Source organism: Dromaius novaehollandiae, chromosome 2 (assembly GCF_036370855.1).
Source record: "Dromaius novaehollandiae isolate bDroNov1 chromosome 2, bDroNov1.hap1, whole genome shotgun sequence".
Lineage (NCBI taxonomy): Eukaryota > Metazoa > Chordata > Aves > Casuariiformes > Dromaiidae > Dromaius > Dromaius novaehollandiae.
Window position 1 is genome coordinate 113332609 of NC_088099.1, and position 18527 is coordinate 113351135.

Consider the following 18527-nt stretch of genomic DNA (forward strand, 5'->3'; position numbering starts at 1 on the left):
ATTCCTGCCACTTTGGGACTTAAGATTTCAGGAAAAATGCCAGTTACTGCAAGATGTGTAAGAATTCACTACAACTTGTCCATTCCACATTTTCATATGGACACTGAAATCTTTCTAGCAAATAGAAGTGCAAATGGGCTGACAAAGCAGGGATATGATGGAAAAATGCGCTGTAGCTTCGTAAATGATTTGGATAGCCATGGCCTCAGTCCAAAGTTTGGTGATTTTCTTAATCAGAAAAGCTTCCTGACTGGTTTGGGGAGCTTTGTATTGGCATCAGTTCCCCATCTGCAGAGTAGAGATGGTAACTCCTAGTTTCACAAGAATGAGGGAATACATGCAGTGCAGTCTGTGAAACAGCTACTGTGGTATATAGCGGCCGTAGTCCCTGCTGTGTCAACAGACTCAGCACCATTTGGGATGTGGGAAGTGGCTTCGAGTGCTTGTCAGAGTGGGGGGTTATTCCTTGCTGCCGCTGTTAGCAAGATAGGTGTGCAGCCAAAGAGAAGCTGCAAAGCTGTCCTTCCCTCAGTGCTCGGAGCAGGCAGGCCGGGGTAAACACCATCTGCACTCCCCACAGGTGGTTAATCCCACCTATACACAGGGCGTATGTCAAACCCACTCACTCCAGATAATTCAATTTCTAGTAATTACTGCATTTAGACACAATTTCCAGGAATAGAGTGTGAATGGAGGAAATGGACAAAAAAGCTCTCCCTTCTCGGAGCACAGGGAATTGAGGAGAAAACACCACCTTTTAGGTTCTGGCATGCTGGATATCTGTTCTGCTTGAATAAGCAAGGATATATGTTTGAGTCAGAATTATATTTTATTTTTCATAGAGATGCAATAAATTGTCAGTCAAATAATTTGATTCATATTTGTCTTAGTCACAAATATTTCAAGTATTAACATTTTTGTAGCTGATTTTTTTTTCTTAAAATTTATAGCCATTGAATCCACATTGCAATTGTTTTATAAAACAAATTTAAAGTATACTTTCCTTAAAAAAAAAAAAAAATCTGTAGGCCTCTTTAGTGTAATCAGAGTTTCAAGACTTGATTTCCCTGACAAAGGTACTATAAATAAGAATACAGCATGCATGAACAAGTAGATTTCCATATGTGGAGGTCTAACAAAAGCAAAATGAGACTAGTTAGATATTGCTGGATTTATTCACTGGGAGTGAAGTTTAAAAGCTTATTATGTTTAGTAATGCAGTTTGGTTATGCAGCTGGAAATCTGTTTTTTTGGATAGGAATGAAAAGTCATGCTTCAGGACAAAACGTAAAAGCAAATTATTATTACGTCTGCTTAGAGAAGTTTCAGTACTTTACATCAAAAATAAACAAACTACCCACACAAACACATTTTTAAAGCTCTATATGTGAACTGTAAATTGCTGCCAAGGAAAGTGCATGTTTTTATTTTAGTTGATGTCTTTTAATTGGATTTTAAGTGGCTCATGAATAAAACTGCCTTAAATTATTATATTGTCTCTCATTTAGTAAGTTTCCAAGCATCTGAACCGTTTAGTAATGAGCTTAATATGGATTATTAAAAAAATGATATAGAAACTACCTCTCTTTAGCATTTCCCCCCCCCTTTCCTTCTATACGTATGAGCTGTATTTAGGTTCTGATTTGAGAATCCTTCCTGGCCATTTTCTGTCACCTTTTGGTAAAGTTGTTTTCTCTTTTACTCCTACTGTTTTTCCAGAGAAGCTGTCCTCTGCTCCCGCAGGCCCCTGAGTGTGCTGGCTGCTTCGTGTGCTCCTAGGGAGGGTGGGAAAGGGGGAGAGAGGAGGATAGGGGTCCTGCTCCTCTCGCTCCGCTGTGTCCGTGAAGCACCCCCGTGCCAGACCAGCTCTGTGCTCTGCTCCCCGGACAGAAGCCATCGTGCCAGCGAGGAAGCGCCCGCCCGCATGAGAAGGGCCTGCAGAGCATTGCTGACAGCCATGCAAAATCACTTTGCAGGGGAGCAGCTCCTTGCTATCAGTTGTTCAGGTCTAAGTTATTTAATAATGCAAAGGGCGGTTCCACGGCGTAAAGGGCTGTTAGTGAAACAACCGTACAGGTAACCCTGTTAATATATACCGACACTCCCCTTCTCCTTTAATTACCCAATTTTATCGTGTTTCCCCATCTACACCTCTACTCCACTTCTGGAGTTAGCCTTCTTACCCAAGCGCCTCCATCCCGTCCTTCACTCTGCAACTCCTGTGTGGCACGCGGATGAGCGAGCATTGCCAATGAGAGCTGCTGAATGTACACAGAGCTGTTGCCTTGCTGGGAAGCAGAAAGCTTTAGAAAATGGTGGCTGCTGACAGGCTTACTAGTGATTTTGCTACCTTTTGCAGGGTTTGCCAATTAATAGAAAAGAATTGGAAAAATATAATTTGTAGGATTTGGCCCTTGCTCATGAATAATCCCATCGATGTTCCACTGAATATTCAGAGAAGAGCTAGCAAATTCAGCTTACTGCGTATATATAATTATTAATTCCTCCATTAGTCTGCTCAGAAACAGTGGAGCACAGTTTCTCTGTAAAACTGAGAAAGAATGCAGGCTTGGTTTTCACTTAATTGGCTCTTTTGAAACAAGCTCTTTTGGGAAGAAGAATGTTGTTAGTACAGAGGCATTGCTTAAAGGCATTGTAACAATACACATAAACACATATTCCAGCAACAGCTGTATGCTGGGGGATGTATTTGGGATGTAATAATAGCTAAGCAGTTTTCAAGAAGAAATGAGAATTTATATGAACGCAGCTTTGTCAGAAAGTGTGTGCTAGCACATAAAATTAGTCATCTAAAAATTAATCTTGCCAAAATGCCTGTTGGAAGTAGCATCATCTCACAAAAATGTAGGTTGACCTCCATTTGAGGACCATGTTTTGATACTCAGGGTCCTCTTCATTCTATACTTAGAGAGCTAATAAACTGATAGGTTTCACTGTACATGGAAAATACAGTATTGGGCGTAAAAATTGAAATATTGTCTGTAATGCATACTGTAGTGTGATTTCCCTTTCTTAACTCACACGTAAGTTTTAAATGCTTTCAAAAGCATTAGTAACAGCGTTGAATATTTGTACGGCATTTTTTCCTAAAGGTGGTATCATATAAATGTAACAATAAAAATCATCTTCACCTTTAATTTGCTTCTGGAGTTGGAAAAGGTTCAAGTTTATAAATGAGACGGTTCCGTGAAGTGTTAGCCTTGCAATTGCTGTCTGTTGAAATTTTATCAAGATTCTCATCATTGCTTAAATTCAGTCTAATGTTATGGAAGAGCACGTAAGACTGTTTCCAAGTAGCCATGAAAAGTAAGATTTTTAAGAAAGAAAATGGGTCACAGTGCTCAGCCTCTCAAGGCGATCAGTACTTGGAAGAAATGGTGTCAGGACAGAGATTCTGATTAGGAGAAAATAATCGAGGCGAGCTCTTTACTGTGCACCAGTTTTCTCCTGAGAAATGGTGCGTTGCTTGAGTTTTGCCTGCTGTTCCTAAAAACAAGTGCAGCGTGTGAAATGGCACAGCAGTGTTGGTGTACGAAATGGCACTGGAGCCTTTCCCAAGCACAGTCTGCGCACATGAATCTTTTGATTTTATTACCTCACTGACTTAAGTTTTGATTCAGGAGAGCATGTGCAAACATTTGTTATTCCGTCCCTGTTTGACACTTAAGCAAGTATGCAAGTAGTTTGCTCAGGGTCTTTAATCCTGGGACTCTTCTGAGTTTGCGAAGCAGGGTGTAGGTGGTGATGATGATTTCGTGATACAGACAACTGGACACTTCCCTGAAGATGTAGAATCCAAAGCACTGTTGTCAGTCCTCAAGTCATCTAATTCCCATTTGCAGCTCTGGATTTAATTTTAGCAGCTACATTTCCTCATCTGCTTGCAGTCCTGAAAGAGGAAACCTAGAAAGGTTTCATCAATTTGCACCAGTTAGTTTTAAATGCAATACCTTTCCTTCTGCATATAGTTTTTCCTATTAGAAAGGAAAATTGGTAAGGTAAAAATGTATTTGTTGTGCCATTTTTGGGGGAGGAATATTTTAACTACTAAAATTCTGATCCTGTGTACATACAGATGTTAAGAACTACATAGTTCTTCTTTTGTCCACCTCAAAGCAATGAAAAACCTGATCAAAACAACAACTCCAAGACCTCCCAGAGCCAGGGGAAAGCCTTACCAGTGTGCTAGGGAACAGTTACATAGCAAGGTAGGTTGGCAAACAATGCAATTTGTCTCAGTTTGCACAGAAATGACCTTTTCCTTGAGGTACGTGAGGATGCGAGCTGGTTCCAGATACCATGAAAGCGCCTCAAAACCTGTGCTGTGCACAGCTCCCTTGCACTATGCACAAGAGAGCTCCCAGCAGAAAGAAATGTCTTCCAAGCTCCTGCAAAAACCCATCTTATTCCTCCAAACAGTCCAGCCCTTTAGTTTAGTGTGACCAAATATTCTGGATAATAAAGGCTAAGCTAAACAAAAGGCTAGGTTAAGTTTTACAGATACACTAGTATTGCCTTGGTGAGATTGTTTGCTTTTGCCGGTCAGGCAGATGGCTTCTTGAGGTTCACATCCACAAGGATAAAAAAAAAAGAGATTAAAAAAAAAAATTAATCACAAGGTCTGGCTTATCTGCACAGAGATAAAATCTTTCAGAAAGTGACTTTGACTTGGGAAGTCAAAGCTGAGTCAAGCTGAGTTTTAATCTTTGAACATGTGGCTGTGCCACAGTGCTTGGCATGAGGCTGAAAACCAGCCTGGTTGTGTGCTTGGTGGTCTGTTGTTTGAAAGTAATTTCTTCTTGTTGGTTAAGAAAGAAGTACGACTTTTAAGTATATGTTAATACTCCAAGACTTTAACAACACTTAACAAGCCTGGCATTTGCAGGCTGGTAGTACGTTTTGCATAATATCAATAGCTTGCCTTTGTGTCCCATGGGAAAAAGAAACCCTTTTATTCCCTGTGGCATACCCATACAGGCACTCTGCCCGAGATGATTACAAGTGGAAACACTTTTTGTCTTTTGAAATCTGAACTCCAACAGGCCAGGTGTTTTGGTGAAGTTTTCCCGTATTTTTTCAGCGAAAAAGAAAAAAAGAAAGCTTTGCAGAACTTAGCTGAATTTCAGCAGGTGAGTCAGTTGTGAGTATTTATTGTAATTTTAGGTAGTCCTTGATGGAATGTATTCAAACAGATCCAGAAACGTTGTTTGATCTCTTCAGGTTGTTAACTTGTGATTTCTGTTAATGCTGGTTTGGCTTGATGCACTCTGTTTCCTAGTCAATTGGGAATGAATTTGGAGGGAGGCTCTGGCAAGGCTACAGTATTTACATAATGACTTTTTTGTGTGTGTGAACCCTGAATGTGGATTGGAAACAGTCTCTAATCTTCTTAGTGATCTAAGCAAAGATTGAATGCTTTGGGTCAAGCTGGCTTTTGGATAGGCTCAGTTTAAAAAAAAAAAAAAAAAAAAAAGAGTAAAAAAAAATCTTCACAATGATTACAAATGGAATAGCTTGCAGATCAAGTTATTTAAAACTTCAGTAGTTGATAATATTTTTGATATTCTACCATTTTGCAAAGACCACATAATTTGTTTTCAAGCGTACTTTTTGATAGGCTTCCTGGAAAGGGAACAAACAGCCCTTGTACTAAGCTCTGGGCACTGTTAGTGTTCGTTCCCTGTAGGATAGTTCTGAATTGTATCATGAGGGATGCGAAGGCAAGTGGCAGAATAAGCCTCATGCAAAAGCTGCCTTTCCTTGATGAGCTCTGAATGGCTGGAAAAGATTGAAGATCTGATTTAAATCCTTCTTGCAGTGTGACATGGTAAGAGGAGGAGTTCCTGAAGTGGCTGTGTTTTCATATCTCAATTATTAAAACATTCTGACCGTGTGATTTTTCTGTCGTTTTACAGTAACATAGCTTTTGAAACACTACTAGCATAAAATTAAAGATGTGGCTTTAAAAATTTTTTTAAGGATGAACATCCTGAACTCAAGGTCGAAGTGATGTTTCATACTTGATATGCCTTGCTTGTCCAGATTTTACATTATTTTTTCATTTAGAGGTTATGAATTGCCAGGCTTTCTGAACAACATGTAAGTACAATAGACTCTAATGAGGGGAAAATATTCAGGCTGTCTTATTTGCATTTTCCTTTTTCTTCAGGCTTACGTTCCCCGATCCAAAAATTTATGCTAAATCACTTAACTGTATGTTACCACAAGGTTTTCTGTATCTAATGCATCTTCATGACATGAGATCTCTGAAATTGATTTTTTTCAGAACATGAAAGTTAGTAGGAGCTACTGGCCCTCTCTAAATATTTACATTCTAACGTCCTAAAAACCAAATGGTTGATTTTTTATGTGGTTACTTTTCTACTAGTTTTAGTAGCAGACATTTAATTTTTTTGCTTTATTTTTTTTTCACTAATAAAATCTAGATTACATCCATCCCCTGCTTGAACTTGCCAGTGCTGCATTTCATTAACTTTCTGAATATTTGATGCAAATTGTCTCTAATTAACATGCTTCTAAATAAGAAGCATGTAAATAATTCTTATTTCTAAATAAGAAAAAAGGCATTCTTAGAAACCTGTGTACAATCCAAATAATAATAAAATTTTATTCTCAGCTATGAAGACTTGAACCATTTTAGGACCTTTTTGAAATTGCTGTTGCTGTTATTCCTATCCTTATTGTTATTCCCGCAAGTGGCATATTGTAGAGTGAAACCCTTTTTATCTGTGCTGTGTAATTAATTGCCAGAAATAACTTCCTGAAAACATCGTGAGGCAGGTAAGGATGTGATTAGTTATTGAGAGAAAAGAATACAAGTCAGCCATACTCAGTGTTTTATCAGTTTAAATGTAGTATAATTCTGACTGTTTTCATTAAGTCAAGAGAAACGTTTAGTAGCTTTTGTCTTTGTGGTATGCCTTGTCACTATAGCACGCATTACACAACCATCTGTTTCTTTTCTTTTCTCGCTCTACGTGTAAAGGAGATGATATGACTTGCTAAAAAAAAAAATTTTTTTTTCTTGTTGACTTTGTCGTTGTGACTACGCAGAAGTAATTTTGAAGAGTAGGAAAAAATTGTGGCCGTCATCATAAAGCAGTGTAAAATTTGCAAGTGGTGAATGAAAGGCAGTTTTGTGAACTTGCCTGCATTACTTTCCAAAAAAGACCAGAACCACTTTTAGATTTACAAAGTTACACAGTTGGCATAGGGAAGTTATGCTTAGTTTTGTTTCTTTTCTTTATTTTGAAGGGAAGGGACAAACAGTGCTGGCTGGAAGTAAGCGTAGTGATGCTAAATTTCACATTTATAACTGAGTTGTTCTGTCTCAGTTTTGACATTGACTGTCTTGTTCTAAGTTTTCTATGGGTCAGAAATATGCTAAAGGGAGAACGAAAGACAGGGCAAGGTAACTTGAAATTGGTGTGTTTGAGCAAAGTGCTCAAGTGCTTAGCTATTCTCATAAAGTAGTGCTGTTCATAAAGTTAGATGTTGCTCATACCATTCAGATTCTCTATCTGAAGTGTAACACAAAGACTGGCTTCAGTGAGGCTTTTCTTGTAGGAGATGGGCTCTGCATATTTTGTTCTAAATGCAAGGCTGGACTTTATTGCAGTCCTCACTCAGGCAAAACTCGGGTTTGCTTAAGTGACAATTGCCATGATACTAAGAATAGCATATGGTATCCTATGGATCAGGCCCTGGAAGGCCCTGGAAGTCCTATAGGACTAAGTAATTTTGTGTAAAATTCCATTTTAGAGATACAAAATTGAGACACATGGAAGTTAGGTTGGTTGATTTGAGGTCCGACTTGCCATTAGTTGACATTGCTAGAGTAGAAACAGTCTCTGACTTCCAGTCTCAGGGAAGATGCCTGTGTCCATGTCATAAGCTTATGATACCCTGTGAATCCTCCACATCTCAGGACAAAACTCTTCTCCTAGTATGTTACAGATTTTTTAACAGTAGTTATGAATGATTGTTAGCGATTTAAGTAGACTTTTAGCATGTTTTGCAGTGAGTGTGAATGAACAGATCTATTTCAGTCTTACAGTGTTTCTTTGAATCAGCCGTGCTTTTGTCTGGAAATGTTTCTGAATGTTTGGAGTAATGCAATAAGCCTGCATTATTTCACAGCTCTTGCTGATTTTTGAAATCTTTGTATCATCTGAAATACATTCAACTGGCATTTCAGCTTGACTGTTACACTCAACTTTTTTCCTTGCTGCACCTTCCATCCTTTCATAAGTTGGTAGAGATAAGGGTCTTTTCCACATTCATAAACAGGTAAGTAAGCAAGAGTTACAGTGTTAAAGTGTATTTAATTATTATGTAGTTTTTTCCAAAATTTGGTACTGCAAGATTGTTTTTTTCCTTCCCTTGACAATTATGTCAGGTACTTTTTTAATGAAAAGGCGATGCCTTGGTTTTCAGAGTTTTCTGGGAAGGGATTGTATTCCTTTGAATGTCAACCAGTCTCCCTACTAGTTATAGAAAGAGAACTCTACTTGTAAAATAAAAGGTAGCAGAAGAATTAGGAAATACATTCCAATTTCTGCCTAAGTTTAAATATTTCTTGTGGATTTGTGTGCCCTAAATATCCCATTGCATTTCCTTTGATGTTATTTCATGGTCTGTAGCATTAATTAAATCGATGGGGCATTGTTTTCCATTGATACTTGTTTTTCTCTCTAGCTGTGTGCTGCCCATCTGCCAACCCGATCAGAGGCACCGAACCACTATCAAGCAGTATGTCGGGCTCTGTTTGCTGAAACGATGGAATTGTACACTTTCTTGGCCAAAATTAAAAGTGCAAAAGAGGTAAGCAGTCTGAGAAGGTTTTCTGCTTTTAAACTTGTTATTATGTGAAGTAGGTTTTTCAGAATTACTTCTGTACCCAACCAGTACTGGATGCCAAGTGCTTGAGGGAATTAGCTACTGTGTTCAAGGAGTTCTACAGATGAGTTTTCTTCTTTGGCCTGCAATCATTTTTGGATGTCTCATAGAAATTGTTATTAATTGTGACTAGTATATTTGGGAAGAAAGCAGGAATTTTTCTCAGAGGGCTCACACAATACTCTTCCAGGCACGTAAGTATGCAGTGTGTTTGAGGCTGAAAACTTGTCTATTTTCTCAGCAATGTTCTACAACAATGTTGTAATGTCTCAGAAATTTTCCTGTTCTCCTTCAGTTGCTTCTTGTACCTTGTTTTTGCCTGAGAATTATCTGAAATTCTCCTTGCTTGTATTTTGTCCCCAGTCAGCAGCTTTCATTACCTTTGCTGTACAATTGGCTTGTTAGGCTGTCACATAGACTTCACAGCAGAGCCAACTTAAAGAAAAAAAAACTGTTGGTAGGTCATCATGCGTAAGTTCACTGCCTCCCTGGTTGGTAGTGCTGATTGAGAGGGCATCCTATGAACCGCTTCAATTAAATGGTCTGGATGAAGAATAACTTTGGGAGATGGGGGGGAGGATTCTTTTTAATTAAGATTGTTTCAGCGATCTGGTCTGCAGAAAGGCTCCATAAATGATTGTATTAACACAGGGAGGGAGTTGTTTAAATTGGGAAACTAGTGGGTGGGGGAGAGAGCAGGAAGGGAAAGATACTTCTTAAGCTGGCTTCTCCCCAAAGCCAATCTCTCAAGTACTGACACTTTCATATTTTTTTTTTAGTATAATCCCTGAAGGATTTTCTTCTCTTTTGTAATTCAGGATTCAAAGTACCCTTGAAAAGCAGGGTAAGATTTTTTTGGACTGATCCAACAATTCTGCTGCTGCAAGAGGCACTGCGGTGCTACCCACCCACCCACCCACAAGCTCCCCCACTTTTCCTTGCTCTGGTTCTAGAAAACAAACACAGCAAAAGCAAAAGAGGAATCATTCCTTGTCAGGTTAATGAGCTGAATCAGCTCGTGAAGGGTCAGATGAGCCCCAGAGCAGCACAAGAGAGCTGCAACCTTCACGCTGGCAGAAGGCTCAAGCCAGAGGCATAAGGGACAGGCGTGTGCTTTCCTTCTGCTCAGAAACCTAGTAGAGGTGCATCCTTCCAAGGGGGGCAGTTCCTCAGAGATGGTTTTCTGCTGCATTTGAGTCAAGTTTCGTGTACGTGTTTCCTCCAGTTCTACTCAGCCTGAAAGCAATTTTTAAACCGAAGTAGGATCATACAGGGATAATTATGACAGTGTCAGCATGGCTAAAGAGCCATTTGTTTTCCAAAGTGCCTGTGTTATGGTTCAACGGCATCCACAGCTGATACAGAGCCCAGGCAGGATACAGTGTCTCAGTGCTAGATCTGTCTCCTGAACCTTGGCGTCATTAATTTCACAGCTTGGCTTTTGACTGCTCCTTAGTGGTCTAACCGTTGGATATACTAATTGAAGAACCTTTGCCAGAAACACCTCAACTAACAGCTATTACAACGTCCATACTGAGGATCAAATACAAGACCCTGTGGAGTCCCTCTTCCTGCTCGAAGAGGCAGTATGTGTTTCCAGTAGTTCTTAAGCATTTTGAGCACTGGGAGCAGTTATAAGCCGTCTCTATTATTAGTCAATATTGAAGTAAAATATTATATATTTTATATTTAAAAATAACTGTTAAAAACAACTTTTCAGACTATTATTAAAAATTAGTGGGGTGTTTTGAACTTACAAATTATTTAATCATCATGTGATTGGACACTGAAAAAAAACAAGATTTGATCACACCATAGAGCATACTATGAGTTAATCCCAAATGAAAGAAATCATTTGCCTCTCAAAGGCTATTAGGGATTGATTCAGAGAACATTTAGGTCAAAGAAAGTAATCCTTCTGGATGGAGTTCTGGCCCTACTGAAATCAGTGGGACTTCTATCGCTGCACTTGGGAAGGCCAGAATTTTGATCACTTGATTTCATTTTACTCTGGATCAGTCCCCCAGTATGCATACAAGAAGTAACCAAGAAATTTAGTTATCTTACAGGCAGCTTCTGGAATACATATACTTTGGGTTTATGATATACGTCTTCCTTACTTATTGCCTGTATCCAGTTATAGATTCAGAAGCCATTTAATGCTTGAAAATAACGTAGAGTACGTAGGAAAAAATAGGTAAGAAGAAAATACAAGGTGGAATGCTATAAATCTTGCCATACTACTTTAAAATGACCTCGGTAGTTTATATCTGAGGCAAGTTGGAGTCATGTGATCATATTAGGCTTGTGCCAATAAAAATTGTGGTTATATGTTCTTTTATACTTCAGATACATACAAGATTCTTCATTCATGAGTAATATGGTCAAATACAATTGAAGTGAATAAATTCCTTTTTTTTTCCTTTTGTATCCTCACGTAAGTGTGTGTATTAAGGAGAGAAACACAAAACACTTTAGTAAGGGCATTTTGTTATCATGAATTTGTGGTGATTGCATTGGCAGAGAAGTGGAAACAAACAAACCAGGTATGTACACCACCTCCAATAAAAGTGTCTTATGCCAAGCAATGCCTTGTTTGTGATACTGAAGATGCCAGCAGTTTTAAACTGTTGGATTACTTCAGCAACTGACCACTTTATTTGGAGAGCTTCCTTTGAAAGCCCTCAGATCTAAGGTATCTATTTCTCAGATAAATGAAGCTCATATTCTTTGCTCAGTAGGTGCTAGAACTGCCAGCTTCACTGTAGCAGAAGAGAGAGGATGTTTATCTGTAGAAATGCACTCCGTAGCAATGGACCAGATTTGGCCAACCTCAGACTGTAGCCCAGAACAGGTTTAGCAGAGAAGTCCTTTGTAAAAGAGGCAGAAAAATATGGCTGTGATGCTATTTTCAATGTGAGGATTTTGAAAATTACGACATCCAGTGGGGGACAGATCGGGAGGCAAGAGGTATAGGCCTATAGGTTTGGAATAAATATAGTCACTGACATATCTACTAAATAGTCCTGTGCTCTCTAGCCTATCATGTGAACATCACTGTCATATAATAAATAGAGTGTAGTTTCAGAAAGGGTTTTACTGGCATGCATTTGGGTGAGTGCATTACTCAGAAATGATGAAGCAATGAGTGAGCTGTTCAGGTCATCTCAATGGATGTCAAGTAAAATGTTTTAGGCATTCTGTCACATACTTGATGCCATGCAGATCTTTTTTCTAGTCTAATTCTCTGTGTATGAAAGGTCAGAAACAAGCAATAAGGACGACTTGCCAAGAGGGAGACACCTCCGTTCTTAGAGAGAATGAGATGCTTTATTGCAGTAGATACACAGGACAGAACTCCAGCCAAAGATGAGAAAGGTGTGATATTACTAGTGCAATAGTAAAAAAGTAAAAACAAACAAACAAACAAACAGTGTAAAAATATATATTTCTGTGGAATAGCAGCAGCTGCTACTCCAGAAGCAGGGTTTGAAATTCATTTAACTAATGTGATCTACCCTTGCATCTTTTTGCAAGGTGGAGTTTTCCTAGGAGGTTTACTGGGATGTTTTTTCAGTTGTCTGGCAGCCTCCATATGCCATTCAGGCAGCTCTGTGAAAGGTGCCCTTGCCGCTGATCTACCCTGGATACCACCTGCTGTCACCTGGAAGTGATCTTTGGATGGGCCAGGTCTTCCTGACTCTGTATCCTACTGTTCAGGCACTTACAGCTGCTGTCAAAAACAGAGTACAACTTGTCTCTCCTCTCAAGCAGTGAGCTTTTATAATTGCAATAAGAAACTGCCACGAAAAGGGAACCCCTCCTTTGTTTTTTGTATGTAGAGAAAAAAGAATGGAGAAGGTGGAGGAAATGCATGTGTGTGTGTGAGGGGAAGATAGTTTAAATATCTGCTAAAAATGGACCCCATGTAAAAGAAAAGACAGATCTTTTTCAGGATGATCCAAAAGGCTGAGATCACCTTTGTTTTGCACCTAGCCATGGAGAGAACTGTGGGTGCAAATAAGCGATGTCCATGAGATAAAGCAAACATTCATTTTGTGGGGTATCTGGAAAAAGTCATTCTCATTGCTCACAGATGGCAGCAAGTGTGACTGTGAGAAACAGGGAGAGACTGCACACACATAGCAGTGCAGAAAATGCTGTTGTGGATCAGACCTGGAATTTATCTACCATCCAAATTGTGGGCACGCGCTCCTCTTCCAGGTCTCATCTGGTTTATTGAAGGGATATCGCCCCTAGTCTTCCCTCAGCTTCCTGTTACTGCCCAGTCTTACCTCACCCTGGAGTTAATGCTCTGCTTGCGCTTAATGGCTGCATAGTGCCAGGAAATGCCGATGCCGGTCTGCAGCAGAGCGAACCATTCATGTGTGCACTGTGGGTGATAAACGCTGCAACTGGCAAAGCTGGTGCTAAAAGACAGCAGGTGATGTTGGCCAGCATAAAATATAAGTAGTATCCAGTAGGCAAATTTATCTTAATTTGCCACATTAGGATTGACTCATCTCAAAAATTTTTAGAGATCGGCTTATACCGTGAAGCATCAAGATTAACAAATTAATTAAAAGTTTGTAAATTTTTTATAATCATGTACATCTTCAGTTGCAGCGTAAGTCAGTGTTCTTCACGGTCTTGTCCAAAGTTTCATTATCCACAGTATGCCTTTTAAATTAACCAAAGTTCTTGGCAGAATACATATAAAACTCCCAATTTATCTTCTTTAAACTGTTCATTCAAATCATGTCCTCTTTCATTTCTGTCCTTTCTAATGTAAAAACTTGATTCTGTCAGTCTGTCTGTATATATTTCAGCCTGGCCTGTATGAAAAAGGTAAACCTGCAGATTCTGATGAAGTGCATGAGTAGAAATGAAATTTCTCTTGTTCCTTTCTTGCTTTTCTGGTTTTGTTTCATTTCATTTTAAAGCTTCTAATGGAAAAATAGTTAATTACAAAAGTAGATTGTTACTTTTCATTTAACATTTGTATATATACATTATACATATATATATTGTTTGTATAAAAATACAATAATAGAGGTAGTTAGTTAATAGGTACCCAAATAATGTTTTAGTGTATTTCTTGTTAATGGATCGCTTATTCCAGAAATGTGGTCATTAGCCAAGCTACCCTTAATAGTCAGGTGGCCATAAAAGCTGCTAGAATACACTGCTGCTTGGATGTTCAGAAAGTACCATCCAAGAAAGACATGAGTTCCTAAACTCTTCTGCTCATAATCCCACTTCTGCTCATGCTTCCAGGCTTGTGACTCCACCCTTGCAACTGAGTCATCATCAGGCTTGCAACCCCATTGTGATTTCTTTGGTCTGTCAGTTTGGGAACCGTTGCAACCGTTTTAATAGGAGAGAAGGCTCTTTTTCACATGTACAAAAAATGGAGAGGTTTTCAGGACTGTTCTACTGATCAAATTCCCTTCAACACCTCTTGTTTGAGTTAAATGGGGCATTTTCAAGAAACTGGAGTAATGCTGCTGGCCAAGCCCATAGATGTCAAGGCCAGGATAGACAGTTGAACACACAAAAGCAGTTTTTCCCAATATGTAGGTCCTGTATTTCTAAACTGAGATCAAATGTGCAAGACTGCTTCATTAGTTTCCTAGGTAGCAGCGTAAGAATTACTTGTATCAGTAAAAAATTACTCAGAATTAAAAATATAAACCGGAAATTGCAATAGATGATGTTTTGAAATCGGTGAAAGACAAAGTCAAGATGTGGATTCGTGAGAATCCCATGTTCATTAAAATGTTTCATTTTAGAGAGCATTTTGTTGAAGTGAGTCTTTGACATTGTGCTGACAAGTGTCTTACATAACCTTCCATCTGTCATTGAGCAAAGAAGAACATGCTTCAAATGTGGGCCACTTAGCAATAAATTAATTGACTGCTTTAAATAGTGCTAGAATAAATTTAAAGAAATTCTGTATTTTTTTACACATGCTAGTCACAAAATTCAGTTTTAAAATTGGCCAGATGCTAGAAGGTTAAAAAATAAAAAAAAGAACAGACGTAGTTGAAATGCAGACATCCCACAAATCTAACCCTTTAGTTCCTGAATGTATGCCCAGGCTGTAATACATGAATCAGGTTTGTGGTATGGGTTTGAGGTTCTAGGGTCATTTAGAAAAACCCTTTTAAGATGTTTTTGGTTTCTGAAATAGGAACCCATTTGGGCTGTGTATTTATCATACTGTAATAGCTTTTCTTAATCTGTTGTCCCAAGGGTAAGTACAAATGGATACAGCAGCTGAGGTTACTCATAGATTTTTGGATCACAATTAAGTTCTGACAAATGGTCTATTGTATTGTAAATGTTTTGGTTTCTATAATTTGCGACTGAAATACATTCCAAAACCCACTGACACTGGCTGAGGGTGGTGGAGGGAAATGATAATATTTCATTTAGTCTAGAAGATTTTACAGAATCATCTGTCACAGTGATTTTAAGCAGCACCCGACAGGTGGAGAAAAGTTAAAGAAACCTTCATAAAAAATGGCTACAAGGAAGGAATACTCTCTATTTCCCTTCCTCCCCCCCCCCCCCCCCAACTTCCAAAGGTTTCTAACTCTCATAACAGGGGAAAATTACCTTCCATTCTGCTATTCTCCACTGATTGCACAGTGAGCTGGATATAGGGAGCAAACCCTGGGGCACCCTATGAAAAACTGAATCTTCTTCCTGCAGTTTTTTCTCCCCAAGCAATTCACTGCTGAGTGGGTGTCTATACTGGTACCAGGGCAGCAGCAGGAGCCCTCAGCTGGCATGGCGAGGAGTAGTATCCTTGCTTTGACAGTAAGCCTGTGCTTATAATCTCTCAAAGTGCAGTTTTATGATACAAATGAGCTGCTACCTTTTGGCTGCTAGGTTTTGCTCTTGCGACTCTGCAGTGTGTGGTAGCTAGCATCACTTATATACCTGTACTTTCTCAAGTAGAAACTCCCCCTTTAGCTATGTTTCAGGGAAACTAATCATCTGCTTGCCTTATTTGGAAGATCTTGCAGCTCTTCACATTTTCCCCCCTCCTCTGATATTCTGCTGTTAAGAAAAACATGTTGTAATCTTTTTAGCTTCATGGAGTATTTATGTCACTCCTGATGCTTCTGGGCATAAAGCAGCCCAGCAAACTGTGTGCTGGGGAACATGGCTGCTGAAATGGGTAATTGCTGCACGTCTTGTTTAGCATTCAGACTAAAGGTTAAGCAGCTGGAACATGTTAATTTTGTAAAAATGAATGTGTATCTTCTAGCGTGGAAAGGAGTAGCAAATCTGACAGTTGTCAGCTCATTTAGTGAAGTTAACTTTTTTTGGTTATGAAGAGGAAAAGGCAAAAGAGGATGATTTTGTATTTTGCAGATTATTATCAAATGTTGGCAACTTGCGAGAAAGCAAATCATTTACAGTTCACAGAAACCATCTTTGAAATGATTACTGCAACTGCCAGTATGATACAGAAAAGAATAAACCCTGGATGGCAAAATATGTATAAATGAGACCTTAATGTTGCTTTTTTTTTCTGTTTTTCTGGGTTTTTTCTTTCCATGGAAAAGGGATGATCGTAAGTAAGCATTAGACTGATTGCTGACCACAGCAACAGAACCAGCACAAGTTTCCATACAAACAGTTTTTCCCAATTGGGCATCTTGTGATGATACTGCAGATTATGCTAAAATGTTCCCACATTGTGGGATGACATTTGCTTTAGTAGGCTAGATGATTTATGGGTTTTCTAGACACTTTCCATAAATTATGTATTGTTTTTTAAAGGGCATCAGTAGTATTTCTTTTTTGACCTGAAAATAAATGTGCTACTTACTTAAATAAGACAATAAATAATCCATCTGTTCTCTTTCCAAAGCCTGTTTGGTGGGTGACTCACGTGTAGTTATCTCTGTAATCAGGACCAGTAAATACTTGTGCTCTTTGTTTAGTGGATTTTCCAGTGCTTCCATTTCAAATGTTGACAGTTTTGGCACTACTTGCGGGGAGAAAAACATTTTGCAAAATATGCTTACATCTTAAGTTTTCTAGGATGCTCTAAAGCTAAACTGAGGCTCCCTGTCCAGTTCCATTAGAATAATAGTGTGTGTTAGGCTCAAAAGTGAGACAAATATTTCTGTCATAAATACATAAATCTTCTGCATATCTCTGACCTGCTGATTTAGTCTCATAACGTAAGCTCAAGAAGTTAGCAGAAGATGCAACTATCCATGTTTAACACATGAGTAAATAATTAGAAAACTGAGCAAATTAAGCATTGTTAAAGGAAAGATTTCCTAGAAAACTCTCTGAAAAATGGAATATTGAGAATTTGTTTATATTGGTGATTCCAGAACATTTTAATTCAGAAATAAAACAAAAACTAGCATTTGAATATTCAATTTTTGTGTGTCTAATATCATTTCTGTAAATCCACCAAGACCTGTCTTTTAAATCTCCTGCACTTCTTTGTGTGACGCTTACCTGTTCTTTGGTCTACCGTAACTTTTGATCATTTCTCAAATTCTTGTTACTATGAAAGCTTTTGTTTTGCCCCTTTATATGCAGTCTTTTTCATATTTGCATTGTCAGATCTTTTTCATAAATAGTAGTTGTTACCTTTGAAAGATCTGTTTTTATTCCTTACTTATACAGTTATATGACTCAGATTCCAAAGTCAATAACCATGTTATAGAAGCTACTTAATTTTGTTATAAATGTAAGCGTGTCACTATTCTATTGAAAGGATTTCTCATGATTTATTTCTCCTCATGACTAACTTTGTGGGACTTTCTTTATTTACAAAAACGATCTGTCTTGCATTTGGCAACTGACAGTAAGTTTGTTAGGAATGTACTCTTCCAAATCAGGAAACTTTTCTGTGTTGTAAACTCCCAGACCTGCTGTTTTTTTTTTTTTCCTGTGGATAGCCCGATTTTAGAAATCTTAAAATTTCTCAGTACAGTTTTTCCTCTGAAATTCTATTAAGCTAGGTTCATGTGCAAAGCTTCAGATTTTCTCCCACACTGAAGGTCCACTTTTCAGTTATGACAAATATGTTCAAGTATATTTCAAATTACTATTATTACAGTATTATTATTCAAATAATAAAATGTTCATCAAAATACCTAAATAACATATTTCAAAAGATGTCAAAAATTAAATTTCCATTTTACTTTAAAGTAATGCCACCATTCAGTTTACTGACTAATTTTCTTTTTGTTGGCAGAATCTGAAGAAGATTCAAGAAATGGACAAAGCAGCAAGTGATGAAACCAGCACAGACCTTGATGACTTAAAAAATGCTGACTGGGTAAGACAACAGTTGAATAATGAGTCAGCATCATTATTATGTTGTTTACCCAGAGCCATTTGTGTTGTGGTAAAATCAGTGTCTGGTTTTTTGCCATACAAATTAGTAGTAACTCATGACAAGTTAGAACCAAACAGAATCTCACATGCCTTCCCAGGCAGGAGAAACAATGCAAGTATCCAAGCTGATCACTACTATGTTTCTTCTTTTGACTAAGCTTTCACGGGAAGCTTTTGTAATTTGACAAGTTGGGCATTTAGACAGA

The 18527-nt window shown here is 38.4% G+C and overlaps 1 protein-coding gene across 2 annotated transcripts in view; it reads left to right on the forward strand.

Annotated features, from left to right (window-relative positions):
* Positions 1-18527, forward strand: part of SPIRE1 (spire type actin nucleation factor 1) — a 123866-nt gene that overhangs the window by 64793 nt on the left and 40546 nt on the right. For both annotated transcript variants that reach the window (XM_026094330.2, XM_026094329.2), the window contains exons 4-5: positions 8740-8865; positions 18179-18262. In XM_026094330.2, the coding sequence (XP_025950115.2) occupies positions 8740-8865; positions 18179-18262 (210 nt within the window). The remainder of the gene's footprint in view (positions 1-8739; positions 8866-18178; positions 18263-18527) is intronic.